Source organism: Protopterus annectens, chromosome 17.part0, assembly GCF_019279795.1.
Source record: "Protopterus annectens isolate FY-2018-M chromosome 17.part0, PAN1.0, whole genome shotgun sequence".
In the NCBI taxonomy this organism is placed as follows: domain Eukaryota; kingdom Metazoa; phylum Chordata; order Ceratodontiformes; family Protopteridae; genus Protopterus; species Protopterus annectens.
The window spans coordinates 13,028,067-13,053,082 of record NC_056751.1 but is presented as its reverse complement, the minus strand read 5'-3'; the positions used below and the strand labels follow the sequence as shown (position 1 = coordinate 13,053,082).

At 40.1% G+C, this 25,016-nt stretch overlaps 1 protein-coding gene across 6 annotated transcripts in view; it reads left to right on the top strand.

Annotated features, from left to right (window-relative positions):
- The window catches only part of CSGALNACT1 (chondroitin sulfate N-acetylgalactosaminyltransferase 1), a 981,568-nt gene that overhangs the window by 896,199 nt on the left and 60,353 nt on the right, over positions 1-25,016 (top strand). For all 6 annotated transcript variants that reach the window (XM_044059411.1, XM_044059415.1, XM_044059413.1 and 3 more), the window contains one exon: positions 2,860-2,954. In XM_044059411.1, the coding sequence (XP_043915346.1) occupies positions 2,860-2,954 (95 nt within the window). The remainder of the gene's footprint in view (positions 1-2,859; positions 2,955-25,016) is intronic.

Sequence of the window (25,016 nt, the reverse complement as noted above, 5' to 3'; positions counted from 1 at the left end):
CCAGTATGTTTAGAAAGGTGTAGTGAGAATCTTGGGGCATGGTGGGGGACCTGTAGCAAGCTACAATTTGGATTGCAGTCTTTCCTAGTGTTAGTTGCACCTGGAGAATTTCAGACGCATTGTGTTGGGCAACTAACCTGGTGGTGTGAATATCCTTGGTGAATATGGACACTCCTCCACCTTTAGTGTTTCGATCCTGGTTTGGTGGCCGAAAAGTGTGATAGGAGTTGTAGCCTGGTATTGCAGGGGTGCTCTCTGGAGCCTTGAACCAGGTCTCAATTACTGCACAGATATCGATGTTCTCCATTTTTAGGAGTGCCTCGAGAGAGTGCATTTTGAGGTTTAGACTTCTAGCATTGAGTAGCATTACCTACAGATTTTGCATGATTGTACCTGTTATGGTGGTGGTTTTGTCCTTTGAACTTTGCTTAAAAAAGGCACTATAGGGGTGGCAAGAGCCTTAGCCAGTAACCTGAATCCCAGGGGTGACAGGTGCAGACCATCTCTGGCAAAGCATTGTGGTCTGTCGACCATGTCATCCCAGGCAGACAAATACCGGATCCCCTTTGAATGACACCAGAAGCTTAGCCAATTGTTGAAGTCAATCATTTTGTCCTTATATTGTGGTATCATTCTAGGCGAAGGCAGGATGCTACTCAGGGCTAGGGTCATACCTGCATGGGCTACATGATTCAAGAGCTCCCACATGTCTCTTTTCATGTAGTCCATGAAGGTACGTCTCAAGTCATTCACTCCAACATGTACAATGACAGAGTCATATTTGTACTTGTTGTGGAGTGACTTGAGTGCATGAGTTATGTTGCGGATCCTAGCACCTGACAGGCAGCTCACTGTAATTTTCTCTTTGTTCAGCCTGGTGAGTGGGACATCAGTGTGCCTGACTATAGAGTCACCTATGACTAAAGTGTTAGGTACGGTATCTTGCCTTAGGGGCTGTTGCTGGGTGGCACACTGGTGTTGTGAGCTATGTGACACTTTGGTTGTGACTGGTATTTGTTTGCGTTTTAGCTTCGAAGGTCCTTGGTGCTTGGGCAGGTTACAGTTAAGGGCCTCCGCATATGTGGATTTAGTGTTGCTATGTGTGGGTGTTGGTGGTGTGAGTTTAGAAGGCTATGTGTTGCTTGAAGTGTAGTGCAAGTGTTAACCCTCTCCTCTTGACTGTCTAGCACAATCTTGGTTGGAGAGAGCTTTGCTTCCAGTTTGGCTATGTAAGTGCATCTCTCACAGGTTGTAGTGTTGGGTGGTAGGAGAGGGTTGTCTGTGTACATAAGGTAATTGCTGCATTGCCCCATTATGCCCAGATTCACCAGGTGGACAGGAGAAATCAACGGAAGCTGACCCTTGGACATGCCTGGTTTGCTGTTTTTTTTTGAAAAGTACAGGAGCTGTTTTCCCTTACCTTAGCAAAGTATTTTGCAATTATAGGCTGTTTAGTGCCTATGATTAGTTTCTCCTTATTAATGAGAGTTGAGTGCTTGTATCAGTTTAAGGCTTCCTAGTGCTTTCCAGCAGGTATTAGAGTAAGTGCTAGTCACAGGGATGCTTAAAGGTATGATGAAAAAAAAATGGTTTATCCTAAACACTGCAGTGTGCACTAGAGAATTTAGATGTGAAAGTAGGTAACTTAAGTTTTACCTGTCTAAAAAGTTAAGTTTTAGTGGAGAGTCACTATTTTTAAAATAGCAAGATTAGATTGAAAGGGGGTGATCACTTTTGTATTCCGGTACTATGGAATACAGTAGAATGGCCAATACATTTAAATAGTTGAAGGGGAGTGATTTCACAAAATCATAATTTTGTGCTTACTCACACAAGCCAGTGAAAGCAGAGAGGAAATGAGATATATGGTCAAATTAACATAAGAGGCAGGCAACTAGAAAGACAGTGGTATTTAAGAGCGCAACAGTGACGGGGGGGGGGGGATTTCTGCCTGACTTACAAGAGATGGAGCTGTGGTGTCTTTTGAAGTTTTAATATGCAGTTAAAAGCAGAACACAAGCAAAACACAAAGTAAACAAATCACAGCACTCAAAATATAAAAAGGCAATAAACTAATGCAAAATGCAACAAATAAAAAGCAAACCAACCTTTCCCTCACAGCAAAGTGTAGCAGAGTCTGGGAGAGCCTTTCCAATAAAATTTTACATAACTTCCTCCACCCTGGTTGGAAGGTGGACTATTGGCTGTAAAGCTGTCCCATACCAGCCAATTTTCCAGAGGCCTAAGCCCAGTCCCAGACTTAATTTACCAGCACTATAAATGAACAGGACACATACTATTTGCCAAGCCTGCTAGTTTACCAAAGTTACAGTAGTAAGTCATTTCTGCCTAAGTGGTCCTTCAGGATATTAAATCTTGCATGCTGTGAGTTGGGGGGGGGGGGGGGTTGGAGATCTTAGAACTTTCAAGTTAGAAGATTCTCTGTAATAGTTTAGTTATCACTATGCCTCATTACATTTGCCACTTTTGTGTTCAAGGAAATACATTGCTAATGATATTTGCATATGGCTGACTCAAACTCTTTTTCAGCATCCCAGATGCTCCCATAGGTAATTTTGTTCCAATGTGTGTTCTTTGGTTTGGGTTGGAGATTTATAAGAACATTTTGGGTTTGCTTAGGTTTATTATCACCTTCATACCACGCAGTTGTTATTTACCTGCCCTAGAAATAGCTGCTAGACTTTTAGGTCTTTAGTTAAATGCTTACAGTTGGTATTGACTTTCAGATCTTGTTGGATAGCTTCCACTTATTCTTACTGTGAATGGCTTTCACTTGCACAACTACTGAATAAGAGAATGAATATAACATTTGTCTCTGATGTTTCTTTTCATTTCAAGGGAAGAAAGTGTTTTACCCTGTCTTGTTCAGTCAGTACAACCCTGCCATTATTTACGGACATCATGCCCCTGCTCCAAGCTTGGAACAACAGCTGGTAAGTTTGTGACTGTTATCCAGGAAAGATTTTTGTGAGGGGAATGGTACCTTGGGGAAGTTTATTACTGATATTGATTCTAAGGGGTATCTAGTATAGTATTTAACAAGCTTTTCCAAAGGCAAAATGTTGGCAAACATGACAACCTATGCAACTGTTCTACATTGTTTGTCATGCAAGCTAATCTGTTCCCCACTTTTTTTTGTATATATGTATGTATATATAGATATATATATATATATAGATATATATGTATAAGAGAAACTAAATTGTAAGACATTGATTATAACTGGGTCATCTTTACGTATGATTATTTACAACTGTAATACAATCAATACATTTAGATTTTACCATAGTTAAACTATGTAATTTTCTACATAAAAGAAAATATATTTGTGAAATGTATCACACTCACGTTCATACAATATTTCATTCTGTGATATAGAATAGCAGAGTAATTTAAATCTGACTTCTGAAAAAGTGCTCATGTTTTCCTCAGCCATATAAAAAAAGTAAGGAGACTTTCTAGTCATTTGTTTTAAAGTTATATCATTAATTTGTGATATGTCACTGTCTGTGATTGCCCATTACTGCTCGCTTAATAATTCAATAATTTCCCATTGCCTATGCACTGGTCAGTTAATATTTCTGGCTGAGGAATGCCACTCTTTTATTGAATCTGTTGTTACTGCCTGCTATGGAATATGCACGCACATAGTCATTTGGTAGTGCAGACACCTGCATAATCAGTGTTCTCAAAGAAGACTTTGCCCAGTTTCTATCTGTTCAATTTTCTGGGTGTAGCTACACAAATTGTCTGCTAACTAAGACATCATGTGATTTCAATACTGCAAAAGTAAAATGTGAGAATGCTTGGCTGACTGCATGTATACGTACTCCATGTTGAGCAGTCTATGCTTGGATGACTGCATGTATACATACTCCATGTTGAGTAGTTTATACTTGGATGACTACATGTATGCATACTCCATGCTAAGCAGTCTAACTTCACCATGCACGCTGAAGAGGAAGTTCACTCTGTTTATGCAGAAATCCACACTCCCACTGATCACAGGCCATGGGAGTTATAACAGAAGCCTAGAAATGGACTGTAGTGATATGCTTATATCCTGTTATTGTACTTTTCTTCCATCTCTGATGACTTTCCTCTTATGTAAAAGAGAGATGACACAGGTAATATTGGTCCGACTTCCCTTTATCCACAATGGACAGCAAAATCTAGACTAATAACACAAAATGCATTTCAAACATTGCTACATTTAGTATCCCCAAACCAGTTGCAGTTTAACAGTTCAATCAGAGGGCATTTGCACTCTTCAAGAATTTACATTAAGGGATTTGCTCCTTCCTGTAGTAATGTTTACCAATCTTGGAGTGTCATCAGGGTACTTTACACAGGTAGCCTGCACTCACTTCTGTTGCTATAAATATCAGTATATTGCCAGAGCATGGATTTTAGCCTATCTGCATTGATATTTTGGTTATAAACGTATCAATTTCCGAGATGATTTGTGCGACCATAACCAACATGTCTAAAATGGGGATAATTAGGAACCTGGATGATGCCTAGCATTATTGTATCTCCCCACACATCCCAGACTGATCACTGTCTCTATTAGAATGCAGTCTGTACTGTACACACTGATGCTGACTGGAAGTTTTACAGCAAATATTAACAAGAGTGTCACTCGACACCTGCTTTTTAATTTTGCTTATAATAGAGAATGTCAGACCCCACAGTAAATTTGTGTAGCTGTCAGAATGTTACTGTGGCAGTGTAGCATGATAGATGTTACAAAATCCTTAGACAACTTCAAGAAGATTGTAGGAGTGACAGTCACCAAGTGATTGCCAACATATTTCACAGATACTGAACAACTACTTTAAATTAGCAAGTTTAAATAAAAAAAAATAATTCTCAAGAGTTAAAACTGTTTATGTGATTTTGGAAAGAAAGTATTGTGTGCGTGGGCATTTTAGAGTATTTTATATGTGTGCCATAACACTTGTGAACATTTATGTTTTTTAGTTAATTCAGTTTTAAGGTGGGACTGAAGCCCTGCCACTCCTCCCCTTGCTCTCAGTCTTAAAAAAATCCAAGCTGTTGAGAGTTAAGGAGAGCAGCTTCACTTACAAATTAAATTATTTATCTATCTGTGTATTAATATCTCTGTTGCCAGTGCCTGTATCTAGAAGCCTATCTAGCTGTCTATTTACCAGTGGCAGATGGTGACTTCATATCAAACGGGGCTGCAGGAGACAGCTGAATGGGTGTGGTCAACTAGAAAGGGGCGAAGCTATGTTGCAGTGAGATCAATCCTGACCATGTTTACTAATTTACATAAAATAAGAGCTCAGTCACCATTGCATATGCTGAATAGTCTACTAACTGATACTAGACTAAAGCACATTTCAGAGTTAATGAGGTGTTTAGGTTCTGCTGTAACACCTCTAAACAGTGAAAAAGTGATTGGTCTTCATTGAATGAAACTATTATGGCTACACACAATGTAGTAAACATACACTTCTTCTTTCGGCTTTTCCCGGTTAGGGATCACCACAGCGAAACTCCGGTCCGCTAATGATTGGCAGTAGATTTTTTTATGGGTGCCGAGGTGCCAGCTCGACGTCCAACATTTAACAAAGGCACGCCCATTCTACGCATGTCTTTCGAATGCCACTCGACCACGGGAAGGACAGGCAGACTCCACACAGAAGGCGCACTATATGAATTATTCTGCATTTTGTACAATGCCAAATGAAAAGTAAGGAGATTTGGAGATCTCACTGTACTTTCTTACTCTATTATTCACAATTCAAGGTCACTGTAATGTCTAATGTGCCAGTAATTCTGAGAGACAGTAAGATGATCTCAAAGTCCAAACAATTGCTGTTATAATAACCACAGTTGGAAAGCAGAGCACATTACTACATGTATATGCAGGTTGGTTTGAAGATTTACCTATGCAGTATACTGCGAACACTACTTTGTACTCTGTTTCTGCACTCTAAGGGAAGCTGTGGTCTTGTCTGGAACATATCAGGTCATACTGGATTTGATTTTTCTTTCCTTTTTCTGGACACACAAAAGGGACCGCTTCAAGTTTCCCAAGCAAACACAGTATTCATGTGACATGACCCTGGTTCCAAATAAGTACTTGTAGTATAGTACCAAATAAGTGACTCTATTGTGTTCCTCTGGGTATTTCTCAGGTTTCTTACTTGTAGATAAAAGTCCATTCTTCTCTCTTCATTTTGTGCAAACAAATCATATAACTGTTTGGTTGAAGTTTGTTATACTCCGCATTAACTCTTTTCATATGGAAATCATCGCCAATGCATTCATTCTTTCCTGTCCCATTGTACTACAAAGACATGCTTTAATTCTTTTTCTTTTTGGTGAGAAACACCTTTCTGCCTCAGGAGTTGACAGTGTGGTGGCTGTAATCAACAACACATTGAAAGTCTCTGAAAACACATTGATTAATGAGCTGTCCACCAAGAATTCTAACATCTTGACTGCAGTGCCACTTGCTGCATAGTCTTCATGATGATGCACCACTCCAAGCTCTGTTCTAAGTTGTCCCCTCAGCAGGAATGGATAGTTTTCTATTGTTGCTGTGAAGAGGTTTTCTTGGAACTATTTTACGTATGTTGAAAAATTTTCAGGCAGTAGCAGCTAAGAAGCCTAAAGATGCCCAGTGTGTTCAAATCGTGATGTTGTCTGGAACTTTATGATATCACACATTTCCTTTGCAGCAGTCGACAATGTGTCATGCAGTGGTTGGGATCTTGATAGTCCTTGTCTACATCTTGGCAGGATGTTCTCAGTCTGTAGGTACTGTTCTGCAATGCTGTCAGTATCTGATATGACACTGTCAATTGCATTCAAAAATATATGCGAATCCTTTTCAACTGTGGTTGCATCTGGAGGTATGATACTGAAGATTGTCAACATGGGGCATTTTATGATGGAAAACAGTCAGCCAAAACTTAAATTCATCATCTTTAAGTGTTCACAGTAGCCCATTTGCTTCCTGCATACATGCCGCGGTGGTACGGCGGTAGCGTTGTTACCTCACAGCAAGAAGTTCTCCCGTTCGATTCTCGGCTGAGCTTGGGAGTGACTTCTGTGTGGAGTCTGCATGTCCTCCCCGCGGTTGGGTAGAGTTCGAAAGACTTGCGTGCATAAATGGGCGTGCCTTTGTTGAAGGTTGAGTGTCGAGCTGGCACCTCGGCATTTCGTAAAAATCTACTGCCAATCATTAGCGGACCGGAGTTCTGCTGTGGCGACCCCTTACCAGGAAAAGCCGAAAGACAAACAACAACATTTGCTGCAGCAAATGTACGACACTTGTGCAAATAATAAAAACACTCTGACAACAAGTCCAAGTTTTCATACACTGCATTTACAATACGGATATTAAAATTCCACCGTATTCCAGACATTTGTGGCATGCATTGCGATACTATATTGTCCAGAGCAGCTTGTCTTTGAACTGAACCTGAGAAAAAGGCTGGAATTCCACCAACAGTTAAAAAAAATGTCCTTGCTTCAGTATTATGTAGTGTGGCTGCCTGCATTACCAGATTAAGTTGGTGGGCATAGCAGTGTACATAATAAGTATATTTAAATTCCTGTCTTATAATGGCCTGGACTCCATGCTGAACTTCACTCATAATAGATGCACCATGCTAACTCTAAGCAACCACTTTTTCATGCTGGTCTCCCACTAGTTCCTTCAACTTATCACACCAGCAATATGCTTGGCAGTCTGTTCAAGTGGTATAAAATATCCCCAAAAATGTTCCAGCACCTGGCCATTGACAACAAAATGGAACACAATGGCAATCTGCCATAGCCCTGCAACATTGGTGGTTTCATCTACAAATACTGCTACACATTTTACAGTATGAATCTCTTTGTTCATTTCTTGTCTGCATATTGTTAGCATGCACTCCAGGAGTTCATTCTGAATGATTTTTGATGTTCCTTTAAAAACAGTTGTAAGTTTTTATATGTTCAGCCAACTTGCGATCGATCCTGCAGGTGAAGTCTACCAGTCTGCAGAACATTCCAGCACTCACTGAGTCTTCTGATTCATCATGGCCTCCTAAAACTACTACTTCTTCAGCAAATAGCTTGATGCAGTCAATTATAAGTGCTAGAATGTGACGTTTTTCTTCACTTTCTTGTTGTGTATTTCCACTGATAACTGGTATCCATACTGAGACCTAATATCCACTGTTCTCAACAGTACTAGCCTCATTTGGTTGTCAAAATATTTGTCCCGTTCCCCTTCAATAAACACATCACACCAAATGACATTTGACGACCTTTATTAAACTTCCATAAACATGATTGTTAACCAATATTTGTTAATTTCAACCAAAACATGATATAGGTGAAGACAACATCCATGTAACATTAACATAGACAGCATGACTCCACTCATCCTGATCAGTAAGCAGCATCCATACCTCCATTCAATTATTTATGAAGCAGCGTACCACCACTCACTTCAGTTATCATTTATTGAATAACACCTCCAACCAAATAAGCAGCTTACCTCTGCTTGCTTATTTACTTATAAAGCAGCACAACTGCTCAATTTCCTTTCCCAACTTATTGAATTGAACATCCAACACTAGAGGGGGTACAGAAGAGGGCAAGCCAGCACCTCTTCTCCACCTATCCAAACTGAAAATAACCGCAATCACCACTAATAAAAAGGGGAGGGAGGGTGGGTAGCAAGTTCAATCCAAAAATGTGACTCTTACTCCAGTTGCATTTGCCTAAAACCCTTTAAGCCCCTCCCTTACCTCATTTCCTCCTAATCATCCCTCATTCCTATTTAACCCACGTCTCTCCCTATCCTCTTAATTCCTGCTACTCTGTTTATCTAGCCCCACTTGAAGATGTCCCTGGACAAATTGGTCTGTTCCAAACCTCATTTGTCCTGGTCCCTTTCAATAAATATATCACACTGAATGACATTTGACAACCTTTATTAAACTTCCATAAACATGATTGTTAACCAAGATTTATTAATTTCCTCCAAAACATGATACAGGTGAAGATAACATCCATGTACCATTAACAGAGGACAGCATGACCCCGCTCATCCTGATCAGTAAGCAGCGTCCATACCTCCACTTGCTTACTTATGAAGCAGCGTACCACTCACTTCAGTTACCATTTAGTGAATTACACCTTCAACCAAATAAGCATCTTACCTCTGCTTGCTTATTTACTTATCAAGCAGTGCAACCACTCACTTTCATTTCCTAACTTATTGAATTGAACATCCAATACCAGATGCGGAACAGAAGAGGGCAAGCTTGCCCCTCTTCTCTGCCCACCAGCCTGACCAGGCTATTCCCCCTCTCTCTTTGACAATTTTCCAGCAACCTAACCACTGTCAAGGCATTAGGCCAAACATCATTCAGTATACCCCATCCTCTCTAACCCATCTGGCTCCAAGTCATCCCCTCCTAAAATCCTATCACATAACTAACAAAAGTAGCCAATTATCTAAACATCTAAAAACAAACCACTGATCCCTCTCCTATGCTAAGGTAGCAAACCATGACCTCATAACCTAACATAATCACTGCACACGAACTAAATAATCCTTACCTCCATGACCTCATAACCTAACATAATCACTGCACAAGAACTAAATAATCCTTACCTTATGACCAATGGAAGCCTTGTAATGATTCCAAGGACATTACCAGCCATCTGGACAATCAAACACTAAGCCCACTGCGCTAAAACCATGCAGAACAATTGCATACCATCATGCCACATTGCCACCTCATTTTACCACCCAAAGGATGTAATAACCAAATCAGATCTTTTTAAGGTCAGTGCAATAACAATCTTGACATCGCACCAACTATCCATTATAAACATAAATATTAAATCCTCACTCATTCAACTACCAGTATTAACCTCAAATAAGCCCCGGGACATTACCTGCTCAAGGCAACACCAAAACATTAAACCCAAAGCCACGTGAAACCACACAAGGGCAATAGCCTACCATTGTCCATGCAGCAGCCCTACACAATAAAGTCCAAAAGCAATCTTGTCATTCCTCCACCTATCCAGTATAAGCATAGTACATAATGACCATCCTAGCCTTTGTTAACCCTCAAAACACTTTTGGAATGTCTGCATACAGCCATAACATAACTGCCACAAAAACTGGAAACCCCTTGAACTCCATGACTGTTGTGACTGCACTCCACCTACCCCAAACCCCCACCAGCACTGACATGCCTTAATGAGCAGTAAATACCAGTTACCTGAAACCTCGTTGTGCACCACTCCAACAACTAGAACCTCCACCCCAGCAGAATCCATTACCTTAGAGACCCCCTTCTTCAAGCCAGTAGCTGTTGCCCACTTAGCATTCCCCCAGGTATGACCTCATTGCTCCTTACCATAGCAAGTGAGACATCCACTACAAAACCTGCTTCCGCCATTTGGGACCTCACTGGGTAACATAACAGCAGCTTGCACCCATCACAACTTTTACATCACAACACCGCCATCAGCAACTGCACTATACACCACTCCAGTGGCAAGAACCTCCACCCCAGTCGAATCCATCAAGTCAGATGGACTTCCTTCCCTCTTTGATGTCCACTCTGCACCTCCCCATCTGCGATTTCACTGCGATCTGAAAAAGAAAAGAATACTGTAAATCCTTTGCACATGCGTAAACCAAAACTTGTTAAATGACAATAGATGCTGCCAAGGGCTTCTCATTCCCCAACTGCATACAGTGTTCTAATTCATCCCGCCCCATCCCGTTTAAGGAAGCGACCCACCTAGGAAAGGAAGAAATCTACCCATTCTACCATGTCTGCAGAACCTAATGTCTGCGTTCTGCAAACAGTATTATTATTATTATTATTTATTATTATTATTTACATTTGTTGACCGGGAGTGTCCGACTGGACGTAGGACCATTTTCAGCAGAGGCCCGGGGAGAAAAGCCTCACAGTTAAAATAAACAGACAGTAGTTACATTGGATTACATAGCAATTAACAATTTAACATAATTAATTACAAACATATTTACAGATGAAGAACATAGTACATCAGTAGACAACTAGAATCTTTATCTGCGAAGTACATAACAGACATTAACAAATGTTACAATAAGAAGTTCCTGCTGTATAATAAGTACTAGGCTTATGAGCATCTGAACTTGCTATAATTAAGGTAGTTAGCGGGGTGGAAAGAAAGGTAGTGGTTGGATGGGGTGGGTGATATTAGAGTGGGAGTTGCAAGGGCATAGCCAGCATGTTTTTAGGTGTGCTTTTAGTAAAGTTTTGAAGTGGGTGCATGATGGTACGGCGGTAATTGTGGCTGGGAGGGAGTTCCATAATTTGGCTATGGCACAAGAGAATAGTGCTTCACCAGCAGAGTTATTGGCTTTAGTGATCTGCAAGCCAAAAATTGCAAGCCAATCTTAACTATTTCTTAGAACAAAACCTCTAGCCAACTATAAATCAAAGAAAAAACTTCTTCTTCAGACTTGATGATTTGGTAATAATTCCCAAAAGAAACATAATGCAATGAGAAATGGACCACAATGAAGCCAAATCTGAACATTCAGTGTATACCCCACCTCCAATGAGGCAAGTGGCATACAACAAATGACCGACTTCTGAAGCCCAAAATCCTGAAAGTTCAAAATACTGAAAACTCAAAATTCTGAAAACACACAGGATACCAACCCAGCACAAGTGCATACAGAAACATATTACCCTTCAACTGTATGCAGGAGGGCAAGCCCCCCTGCACCCACCACACCCCCCTGCTACTTAAATATATCAACTCTGAGATCACACTACACTAAGTGAAATCTTGCAGTTGATATATTTAAGTAGCAGGGTGTGTGTGTGTGTGTGTGTGTGTGTGTGTGTGTGTGTGTGTGTGTGTGTGTGTGTGTGTGTGTGTATGTGGGGGGTGCACGGGGGCTTACCCCCCTGCTTATACTTGTAGAACAGTAATATACTTTGTGTTTTATTTCTTTCTGTATGTACTTGTGCTGGAATATAGTAAGTGTTGGTATCCTGTGTGTTTTCAGGATTTTGAGTTTTCAGTATTTTAAGTTTTCAGTATTTTGAGTTTTCAGTATTTTGAACTTTCAGGATTTTGGTCTTCAGGATTTTGGGCTTTCAGGATTCTGTAGCTCTCCTATATATATATATATATATATATATATATATATATATATATATATATATATATATGGATCTACTTTACCTTACCGACACCACACTTCACCGACACACAAAACACCGAACCCTAATGACCGAAACCACAAAACACCGACAATACACAAAACCGGACACAAGCACACCAACACTAACAACGTAAACTACACATCATACACAACCACATATCCACTAACCCTGACCCAAACCCTAACCCTAAGGTCCGACACTACCGCACAGTTACCCTACCGCACCTAACCCTATCTCACTTAACCCACCCCTACACCTAAAGACTGTCACTATCGCACACTTAACCTACCTGCACCCTAACCCTAACTCACTTAACCCACCACTAAACCCACAGTCCGTCACTATCGCACACACACCCTACCCGCACCCTAACACTAACTCACTTAACCCGCCCCTAAAATTACGGTCCCTCACTATCGCACACTTACCTGTCCGCTCCCGAACACGAAATCCCTCATTCTATTGCACACTTACCGAGTCCATCGGGTTCTAGTCTTGTCGGTCATCTGCGTTGTCGGTGATTTCGGCCCGTCGGATTCCTCGTCGGTGAAGTGAGATGTCGGCGATCTGAGGGTGATCCATATATATATATGAAATTTAGATTCTGCTGTACAGACCACCTGTCTCCTTCAACCAGAATCCACCAGTAACCCCAAGTCCTACCTCTTCCACAGGAATACCTACAGGTCGTCTTGGACATATACTTGCCTTAGCAAGTTCACTCCAAAAATGTGACTCCTACTCCAGTTGCATTTGCCTAAAACCCTTTAAGCCCCTCCCTACCCTTACCTCATTTCCTCCTAATCATCCCTCATTCCTATTTAACCTTCTTCTCCCCCTATCCTCTTAATTCCTGCTACTCTATTTATCTAGCCCCACATGAAGATGTCCCTGGACAAATTGGTCTGTTCCAGACCTCATTTATCAGACCGTTCATTCTTTCTAACCACATATCCAGGTTTGCTTGTCATAGACTGAGCTGCTGAAGGTGTGTGTGTGTGTGTGTGTGTGTGTGTGTGTGTGTGTGTGTGTGTGTGTGTGTGTGTGTGTGTGTGTATGTGTGTGTGTGTGTGTGTATGTGTGTGTGTGTGTGTGTGTGTGTGTGTGTGTGTGTGTGTGTGTGTGTGTGTGTGTGTGTGTGTGTGTGTGTGTGTATGTTCTTCACCTACTTTTACCTTGAGACTCCACTCCACCTTAAGATCAGGTGTGGATCTTCTGGTGCTCTTGATTCTTAACTTTTCCTCAGAAGTGAAGTCTCTAATATTAATAGATTTTAGATAAGCCACTGTAACTGTCTGCTCACTCATTCTGGTGTTGTGGTGCTCATAACCCTGAAGTAAGCATATTACAGAAATGATTGTGCCATCATTGTTTACATTTTAAATACAGCTCCACATAAGTACTCATTTCACTGGCAGTCCCCCATCCCCATGACCTACTTACAGTATCTATCTGGCTTGGCCTTGCCAGCATTAACAATAACAACAACAATAATAATAATAATAATAATAATAATTATAATAATAATAATAATAATAATAATAATAACAATAATAATAATGCTTTTATTAATGTAGTTTTGATGCATGCACTGTCACACATGTATTCCACCTTGCTTCTCCTAAATGCACATTAGTCCTGCAAAGCCAGAATTAAAATAATTAAACAGGGCCAGTTATTTCATTGCCCACTACAGTTTCTGCTTTGATTCTTTCAGTATTGAAATAACAATACATTTGTGTTAGTTTAATTTTTGCTGCACAGAGACAATAGTCACAGCCTGTGTGCTTAACCCTCCTTACACATTAGTCTTGCAAAGCCAGAATTACAATAGTAACTGGCCAGTCATTTCATTCATACACTGCCATAGCCCCCATCCCAACTGCCTACCAAAAGTACCTGGTTTGAATGTAGAAAGTTCAAAACATGAATAAAAAAAAAAAAAGACAGCAGTTACATTACTAATGTTTTTCTTTCACATAAGCATTAGCCAAAGGTCAGCGCTTGTACTCACTACACCCAAATGCACAGCAGTATTGCAAAGCCAGAATTATAACAGTGAATAGTTGGGCCACTCATTTCATTTACAGACAACCCTCATCCCCGTGACCTAACTAAAGAAATTGGTTTGGCCTTGCCAGCATCAGTAATAGTGTTTTTATTACTGTATTGAATTGATGCATGCAAACAGTCAGTTTACATTCTGTTTTATTTCAAACAAATACAATTTAGTCCTGCAAAGCTAGAATTATTACACCAAAGCTACAGTGTCCAACATTTCATCCACAAACAGCCATCATATGAGTTGCTGATCTAAAGTATCTGCTTTGACCCTGCCAGGATTAAAATGAAAAAAACAGTGATTGTATTAATTTACTGTGTTGCACAGAAACAGTAGTTACAGGCTTATATGACTTTACCCAAATGCACATTAATCTTGCAAAGCCACAATTACAACAGTAAACAGCAAGGCCATTCAACTCATTTCATTCACAAACAGCCCCCATTATCTAAATAAAGTGGCTACTTTTTAACCTGTCAGAATTAAAGTAAAATTGGGTTGCATACTTGCATTACTTTCATTTTGTTGTCAGAAACATTAGTCACAGCTTGTGTTTGCCAGCCAAGTACACATTTCATTTATTTTACTTGTGTTTACCTAGATTTCTGCAACCTGCTTTAGTTGGAAAAAAAACTTTTCAGCATATGTCCATAGAGAAAATCTCCAACATATTATAAACATTTTTAAACAAACATTCAGTATATACATGAACAGATATGAAATAGCATACATTAAAAATTACTCATAAACTTGCTAATTATTTTACATTCATCTTAAAGTACAGACAGAAAAGTATTACAGTTTTGCAAAGCTAAAATTACAACAACAGTAAACAGTAGGACCATTTGTTTCTTTCACACATAGCTCCAATCTCCATTGCATATCCTTCCCACAGTATTTTATTTGATCTTGTGAGGTTAAAAACAAAAACAACGGCAAAAAAAAAAAAAACGACATTGTCATTAATGTAAGTATTCTTTTTTTTTCACATGAACAATAGTCAGAGTTCAGAGCTTGCAGCTGATCTTGCTTCACTCAAATACACATTAATATTGCAAAGCGAGCCAGACCTCTGGTCATTCCATTCGCATATAGGCATAACCCCCATCCTAACTGCCTACCCAGAGAATCTGCTTTGAGCCTACAGGGTTTAAAATAATGAAAATAAAAAGATCATGGTTATATTATTGTATTTCTTTCACATCACATAGAACTTGCATGTCATCTTACTTCAGTTCATACATACACACTTTACTTATGTAAGAATAGAGTTTGTTTCAGCAACAAATCATTGACAAACCATGCTAATTTATCTTGACTAACCTTGCAAAAAAAAGTTAGGTTAAAAAAAAAAAAACACATCATCCACAAATGGCCCCCCAGAGCACACTGCATACATAGTATCTCTTTGGTTCCTGCCAGGATATTACATTAAAAAAGAAAGAAAGAATGTCATCAACAGCCCCCAAATACATAGACCACTAGCATCTGGTTGATCCTGCCAATGCATTATGTGAAAAAATGAGAATCATCAACAATTCTCACTGCCAGGATATTATATTAAAAAAAGAAAGTCATCAACAGTCTCCAAAACACACAGACAACTAGCATCTGGTTGACCCTGCCAGTGTAATATGTAAAAACAATAAAATAAATAAGAAAATCATCAACAGTCCCCAAAACACATTGCCTCCCTACTATCTGGATAGCCCTGACAGGATATTAAATAACAAAAAAAAGTCATCAACAGCCCCCAAAACACACAGACCACTAATATCTGGTTGACCCTGCCAGTTTATTATATTATTAAAAAAAAAAAATCAACAGTCCCCAAAGCACATTGTATCCCTAGTATCTTGTTAACCCTGCCAGGATATTATATTATAAAAAAAAGAAAGAAAGCCATCAACAGCCCCCAAAACACACAGACTCCTAGTATCTGGTTAACCCTGCCAGGATATTATATTATAAAAAAAAGAAAGAAAGCCATCAATAGCCCACAAATCACATAGACCACTAGCATCTGGTTGACCCTGCCAGTGTATTATGTAAAAAAAAAAAAAAAAAAAAAAAAAAAGAAAATCATCAACAGTCCCCACAACACATTGCCTCCCTACTATCTGGGTAGCCCTGACAGAATATTAAATAACAAAAAAAAAAGTCATCAACAGCCCCCAAAACACACAGACCCCTAGTATCTGGTTGACCTTGCCAGTGTATTACATTAAAAAAAATAACAGTCCACAAAACACATTGCATTCCTAGTATCTGATTAACCCTGCCAGGATATTATATCAAAAAAAAGGAAAGAAAGTAATGAACAGCCCCAAAAACACATGAACCACTAGCATCTGGTTGACCCTGCCAGTATATTATGTTAAAAAAAGAAAATCATCAGCAGTCCCCAAAACACATTGCCTCCCTACTATCTACTTAACTCTGAGAGAATATTATATTAAAAAACATAAAAAACAGAAAGTCATCAACAGCCCCCAAAACACACACACCACTTACTAGTATCTGGTTGACCATGCAAGGATATTGTTAGAAAAACATTACAAACATCTCCCAAAACAGGCATCTCACTGCAGATTCAGCTTTCTACTACTATCTGGTTGACCCTGCCAGAATCCAGGCCCAGGATGGCAGAACTAAAATTTGTATAACTCCTCTGTACCATTTAAAAGTATCCGATTGACCCTGCTAGGAAATAATAATTAAATGCAGAATGTATCTGGTTGACCCTGCCAGGAAAAAATTCAGAAAGTATCTGGTTGGCCCTGTCAAAAAAAAAAAAAAAGCACTCAGAACTTAATTATTTTTTTACAGGGAGTTAATTTAAAGAATCCTTGGTGAGACAGTTGATTTTTTTTCTCTCCCTTGCAAATTAATTGTGTTAAAGTATGGGAAGAGAACAGAAGAGCAACAGGAATAATCAGCAGCCATGTCACTTACTCAGTCGGGTTCTAATTTACTGAGGTTAAAAATGGAATAACTTCTGTATCTGTGTGAATCTATCCATCTGTTATTTTTAATATTTCCTGTGATTGAAACACTGGTGTTTATTGTAAATGGATATTTAGTATTTTCATGTTCTTTTATTATTTATCATTAAATATATACTTTTCATTGAAGCTGGTCTTTTAGAGAATATTTTAACTTTTGAGAGTGCTTATATTTATTTGGTGACACTGTGGCTGCTCCTAAAAGCCTTGCTGCATTGGTCAAACATTACCATTTGTATTTGTATCAATTTTATTCAGTATAATTGGGTACCCTTGTAAGAGCCTTAGATTAGCTGGCTTTGGAGTGTTCTGGTGGCAGTAGCTACTTTATAGTCTGGGCAGAAGGGGACATAGCTGGCAAATTTGTGCCAACTTTTCCCAGGTGTGTGTGTGTGTGTGTGTGTGTGTGTGTGTGTGTGTGTGTGTGTGTGTGTGTGTGTGTGTGTGAAAATCAAATCTCAAAGAATGTGTGTGTGTGTGTCAGCTACTTGGACCAGGGACACAGAGAGGGCGATGGAGGACTTCGCTTGGAACACTCAGGTGAGGACTCAATCCTACAGATGTGTCAGTGGGGAGTCTTATTTGGGGCCTGGAGAGAGAGAAAAAAAACAGCCAAAGGGATGAGTGTGCTTCCTATGTGTTCTTAAGGAAATTGTGCTTGGTGTAGGAGAGCTGTATCTAGAAATACTGTATCTATCTATTTTTTTCCAACTGAATGTCACTCACCAGAGTCCATGGTGAGGATTGAGACTCCTTGATCACTGACCCAGAGGGGCATCACAAACAGAACTAACATACTTATGTAAATATTTTATTATACAACAGTATTTAACAATTGAAATACAAAAGCCTACCTGGAAATTACTCCTGCCACATACTTGCTGTCCCTGAAACAGTAGCATCAACGTCAAGGACATGCTGTTCTGTGCTTTCCTGGGAACTGTCTTGGTCCCTGACAGTAGACAGGAACTCTTCATTTGCTGTTAGTGATGGCTCTGTAGTAGCCCCCCCCCGGTACCCATCTGATCATGGGCCACTGCAGCTGCTTTCCGCCATGCAGATGAGATCATATCAGTGGCCCTATGGAACACCTGATCATATGTCCTATCTGCTGCCAAATGAGCATTCTGCCTGACATATCTCCATGTCCCCTCTCAAGCAGAAAGGCACCATGTCACCTAAACGTTTCCACAATGACCTAATTCTCAGGGTCACTGAAGGGTGATTTTCAGGGATTTAGAAGCCTGAGTGCCATAGTCCTAGGTATCTTCAAACACAACAGAAGGATAATATACATAAGTATAAGTTAACTACAAAATAACTGTTCCCAGATAAAACAGAAAAGGTAGCAAGCATTTCAGCATTACCACTGGGGAAGCATAAAACAGTCTACATATTTGAAATATGAACAACAGGTTGGATGCAAAACATGGGAGAGTAACAGTAGCAACATATCCTGCATACATTACTAGTTTTTACTGTTAAATAAATAGATAGCTGTGGTTCTTTCCTACCTCCCTCCTGCACATTCCTGTATTGCTTTCCCTTTGTTCTTCCCCCTGCTTGCTCCCCATTTCACCATTCTCCTATCTTCTCCATTTTAACACCTATAATCTGGTCAAAAAATAGATTCACACACAACACACATAAGTATCAGAAAAAGCAATGGATCCCCTCACTTTTTGGCCTCTATGTTTGCGTGAAGTTTGGCAACATGCACCAATGCCAGGTGATGGTGAGCATCTCTACAATGATGTGGTTAACTCTGTGCAATGCAGCTTAACCCCGCTACTCTACATCAGCACACACACACAAACGCATATGTTGAATGTACTATAAAGAATATGTCAAATGTACTATAAAGAATAATGTCACAGTATTATCATTCTGTATTTAAAAGTATTACATACACCTGGATTAGAACCCAGTATCATCTGGGCTCAAAAAGAAATGTGTCAATGCATTTACACCTGCTGCCACAAAGTCAGCTAAGAGCAGGTTTGTTTAATAGATGCAATACTAACTCTATGACTTTTAGCAATGCAGCTCATGTTTGTGCACTGCTTAACTATGCGCAATCAGGGGAAGTAATGGAAATGCGTATCTCCCATGCTCAAAAACTTTGCTAACTGTCATGCAAACACACTGCTCACCTTTGCCCTATGTAAAATCACTATTAGCATGTATTACTGCTGTTTGCTCTTTATGGCATGAAACTGCATGTAGAAACATGACATACTAAAGGCCCTATCTAACAATATGTCACATATTTACAATGCAGCCATGTGTTGCCTGCCTCCATGCACTGCAATCATGGTGTCTCAGTACTTTTTTCACACATATATCAACTACACTACATAAATTAATATTAAATGTGTGATATGCAATGCACATTAATCTGGTAACACGCACAGCTAGAACTATTGACACAAAAGCCTAACCAGACTTATCTGCAAGGCAATGCAAAGAATCATCATGGACCTTATCCAGAGGGACATAGATGACCTTCAACATACTTGATCTGGCCCGTGCTGGTTTTGTTAAGTTTAAATCTTCTTATTAAACCTAGTGGACTTCTTTGACAATGTCCCCAAAGCCCAGGATGAGAGATAACAGGACATACTGCCTAGGTTGATTTAACCAAGGCCTTTGACAACATCTCCCATTCAGTCGTAGAGAAACTTTCCCATCTGAGGATCAACCCATACATTAATAGATGGATAGCAAACTAGCCAACTGCTTTACCAACAGAACACACACTGTCAAAGATGGGGAGTCCACCTCCACCACTAGACCACTTATCAGTGGAATACCACAAGGATGTTTACTGGCCCTCAACTATTTGGAAAATATTTATCTGAAGTCCAAGTGAAGGTATATGGCCTGTGGCTTACCAAGTTTGCAGATGACTATCAGCTGGGGGCTATCATATAGAGTCTCCCTACAATGTTAACATATTACAGAAAGGGCTAACACAGACAAATGATTGGTGCCAAATTCACAATCTGAACCTTAAAGTAAAGAAATGCCTGATTGTCCCCTTTGGCAATAAGTGCCCCTACTAATTATGGTATACATAGCACCCCTGTAAACTCAAATTCAGTGTTGCGAGACTTGAAAACACATGTTGATAGCAATCTAAACTTCAGTCACTATCTGTCCATAGTGATTATACACACATTCTACACTGCGTACCTCATAAGTAAGGGCATCACATCCAAGACCAGGGAGGTCATAGCTGTGTTATACTCGACCTTTATCAGACCTCTAATTGAGTACAATACTCCCTTCTGTATGTACCTCACCAGACACATGCAGCAACTGGAGAAAACACAGAGGTTTCTGACCAGGAGAATCCAGGGCCTCCAAAGTGACATACATGGAATGACTGAAAGACCTGTCCCTGTACTCAGCATTATACAGGATTCTGAGAGGTGACGCATGCCTGGCCTACAGAGCAGTCTCAGACCCTGCCCTACTGGAAATGCAGGACATCTACAAATCAAATGGGACAAGAATAACTTGCTCCAGGGATCTCAACCTAGTCTGTGACATAAAAAAGCATGCTGGAGGGACAGATATGTCTCCCAATGATCGCCACTCCTCTGTAATAGGCTCCTATTTCATGTGAAGTAGTGCTCTTCAATTACCCTATTCAAGCAGTACCTTGACAACTGGATGGGTGAATGTAAATTCACCCCAGAGGTGGCATCTATGTCCCCTATGGACAGGGGAAGTTGGTGCTGATCACAAAATTGTACTGATAACAATGACCATTTAACTATGCTCAGTAATAGTACTTGGGTTTTTACATGGCTAGGCTTGTAAAAGCCTTAGGGCCATTAACCTAGTAACCTCCTATGAAGCTATGAACCAATGCAAGCCTCCCAACATCTTCTCTCCAACATGCACTGCTGATATCATCCACTATAAGTTGCCCTGCCGCCTTGTAAAAGTCAGACTTGTGCCATAGTACTTGCGTAAAGTACTGAAGTACGTAGTCTGTGTACTTATATAGGTAGGGGTTCTGTTCCCACTTCTGTCAAGTAAGTGTGTGTGTGTGTGTGTGTGTGTGTGTGTGTGTGTGTGTGTGTATGCATTTGCTTGAAAGTACAGACAGACTTTTACACCAGTATGTGGGTCACTGTTATTACCATATTCTTCTCACCAGACAATTCTGATGTCATCAACTATATCTGATATGTGGATGTGCACTATTCCCACCAGGGCAGGGTCAGAGACTGGCCCAAAGGCCATATAGAAGTCACCTCATCCTGTACAATCCAGATTACAGTGGCATGGCTTTCAATCTACCCACAAACATCATGGCATGGTTTGTAGGTCCAATGTTTTCTTGGTAAGAAACCCCTGGGGTTTCTCCAGCTGCTGCATGTGTCTGGTGGGGTACATGCAAAAGAGAGCATTGTATTCTATTAGTTTTATGAAGAGTTTTGAGTACAGTGATGTAATATCATCCTCAGATCTGAATATGGTGGTGTGACTTATGATGTGCAAAGCACAGGCTTTCAGTACCAGTGTGGACACTTGGTGGTCAAAGTTCAGATTGCTATCTATATGTGTCTCAGTGCTTGCATCACTGGGTTTCAGCATAGTGAGACTGTTGTCAATGTTGTAATTAGCAGTGAATTCCAATTTTCAGAAGGACAACTTAAAGACACAGTTTTCCATTCATTTGTAGACAGTTTGACTTTGTCGCCAATCATCTGTCTGTGTTAGCCCCATCTGTAGTATGTTATCATTGTAGGTGGACTCAATGATTGCACCCAGTATTCAAGAATTCTCAAATGTGGTAAGCCAAAGGCTGTATACTTTAGTCTGAACTGTTAAGAAATAGGTTCTAAACAGTAAAGGGCCAAGCACAAATCTCTGGGGTTACCAGTGGTGACAGCACTACTGGTACAGGTGGATTCACCACCTTTCACAGTATGTGTTCTGTCAGTGAGCCAATTGGTTACCCATCTAGTGATGCAAGGGTTAATCCCCAGCTAGGAGAGTTTCTCAATGATATCTGCATGGGAGATATTGTCCAAAGCCTAGGCCAGATCAGAATATCCAGTATGCACTGTCTTACCTTCATCCAGGCCTATCACACAGAATCAATGGGCTATGACAGCACCGCAGATCGCATGTTGCATGACTCAGCACATACACCTCCCTGACATGGTTGAATACAAAATTCAATGCATCCTGCACACAGACTATGTTCCTGTAGAAGTGTATACATCAACATGCATCCATCTGAGTTGCGGGGGAGGGGGGCAGCACCCGATGCATCCATGTATAGAGACATGCTGACTCTCCTCATCTGTGAAGTAGATCAATTCATCATCATGGACCTTTTATAAATGGACACTAGTAATATCTCAACTGTGTGCAACAGAGCTATGTAGGTTGTTAATGCTACATAATGTCTGTTATATCTGTTAGATGTCCTCAAACAGGTCATCAAAGGCATGTATGATGATCATCCTTTTGAACTTGAAAAGCCCAAGGCATTTGACACAAATCCACACTGAGGTATTCACTCAGCACTGTCAGATGTGGCCATAAACACCTATATCACCAAGTGGGGAGACCACTTTATCACATATGTGGTGTCTAAATATGTTGAAATATGTGACGTGAACTACATCTCAGGTCCAGTGATCAGGTTGACACATTATGGCTTTCTGCTAGGCCCTTTCCTGTCCATTATTTAAGTCACAGACATCACAAATGACATACACATTCTGTGTCCAAACAGCTGTCTGAAGGACAACAGATTGTGGGCAATCATTGCCTCCAACTGTGATAGTAATATAATGCAGACAGTATCAACACATACTAAAGGTTGCTGCAACAGCCATGACAACACTTGCAATGACACAAAAAGATGGGGGATTTGTTACTTCAGAAAAACAAACACACAACTCAAGTATAATGTACGAGACATCACACCCTATAATCAGACCAATAGGTATGCGACCTGTGTCCTCTGGTAGATGGTAAGTGGAACATCCACCAGCATGTGACCACAGTGCTGACTACTCCCTTGTATGAAGGACATCCACATCGCAGGCCATAATACCTCCATAGTTCATAGTCTTCATCACAGCAATAACTGAGTAAAATGCACCCTTCTAAACATACCTCACTATAAATCTTCCAGTGATGTGTAACTGAAGTGTACCACCTTTGCCACAGTGAGCTGTCACATAGCTTATTGGCCACACCCAGGTATTCTTTTGGTGGCATAAACATTACTGTCTGATGGTGTGAAAACCCCATCAAGTTGTTACACCAGATGCATATGTGTGATACCTGTTCCAGTCCAGTGATGCACACAGTACATACATATCTGTTTGACAACATTTATGGATTTATGGCATGGGTAACATTTGTGATGTTGTGGATTGTGCCATATATATATATATATATATATATATATATATATATATATATATATATATGTCTGTATTGATCAGAAGGTCTAGTGTCAGGACAGTGTACGTGATTACCCTCATAGAGTGCAGACATGTCATAATAGTTGTACAAGTGTGTTTGTGCAGAACTATCTCTGATCACTCTAAATCACATATCTTATGTCAGAGACATGGGATTACTGGTGGTAATTATTTTGATATTGTCCATGATTGTGTGTGCTTCTTTTAATGTTGTCCATGAGCCTTTACCTGTGTCCCACTTGCTGGAGACCTCTTCCGAGATTACACTCATATTCAGTCAAATCAGTTTGCAGAGCTTCAGAAAATGCACTCTACCTCAAGCATACATAACATCCCTGATTGATGTCCTCTGCATTGTTCATGTAAGGATGCTTATCTTACACAGACATCTTCCCCATTGTTATGCCACCTTGTGTGAAAGTCACATAATACACATTTTCACTGTGTAGTCCCTACTGTACCATACTGATATATGTTTGGTGTTAATTCTACAGCTGTCATCTATTGACATGCCCTCATCTGCTGTACATTAGGTTGTTTCAGCTGTCCTTTTTCCCCTGTACTCTTTCCAAAAATTCAGCTGTGTCCCTATTCAATAAACACACTTTCCCTGAGTGTTTATTTTACATGGCAGTCTATGTACCCTTACAGATCATTTACACAACATCGGTACAAAATGCCAGTGATGGGATTTCACCATACTCTGCACTGTATACACTGTCCTGTACTGTGTTTGGACCTTATACACATCATACCTCTCAACCATCCAGATTTTCTCAGTATGTCCAGAATTTTGCCTTACATCTTTTGGTCTGTTCCTTATAAAATATGTGGTTTTCTGCCATACCACTGGGATAATATCAAGACTGATGTCACTAAATAATTACATGCATTTTAGTTTCAAACTAAAGTCTTCAGAAAATATATCCTAACACAAACCTTGTTATTCTAGCACATTTATAAAGAGCAAATATGTCAAATCTGTCCCTGTTTCTGGGTCCTTGTCCCCCCATTATGTTGGGCTTTGTCCAGGTTTCTTGCACTAAGAGATTGAGAGCCATAAGAACTATATAGATGGAGCCCTGGTGATCATTGTGTCATTCTGCACAAACACACTAATCGACTGTGCTCTAATTTGAGCAAAACCGCCATTCATGTTGCTTTACACAGTTTCCTGGCCAGCAACACTGCTGCTAGCCATGAAACTGCACTTATTTACATTTAAATCCACTGCACAGCA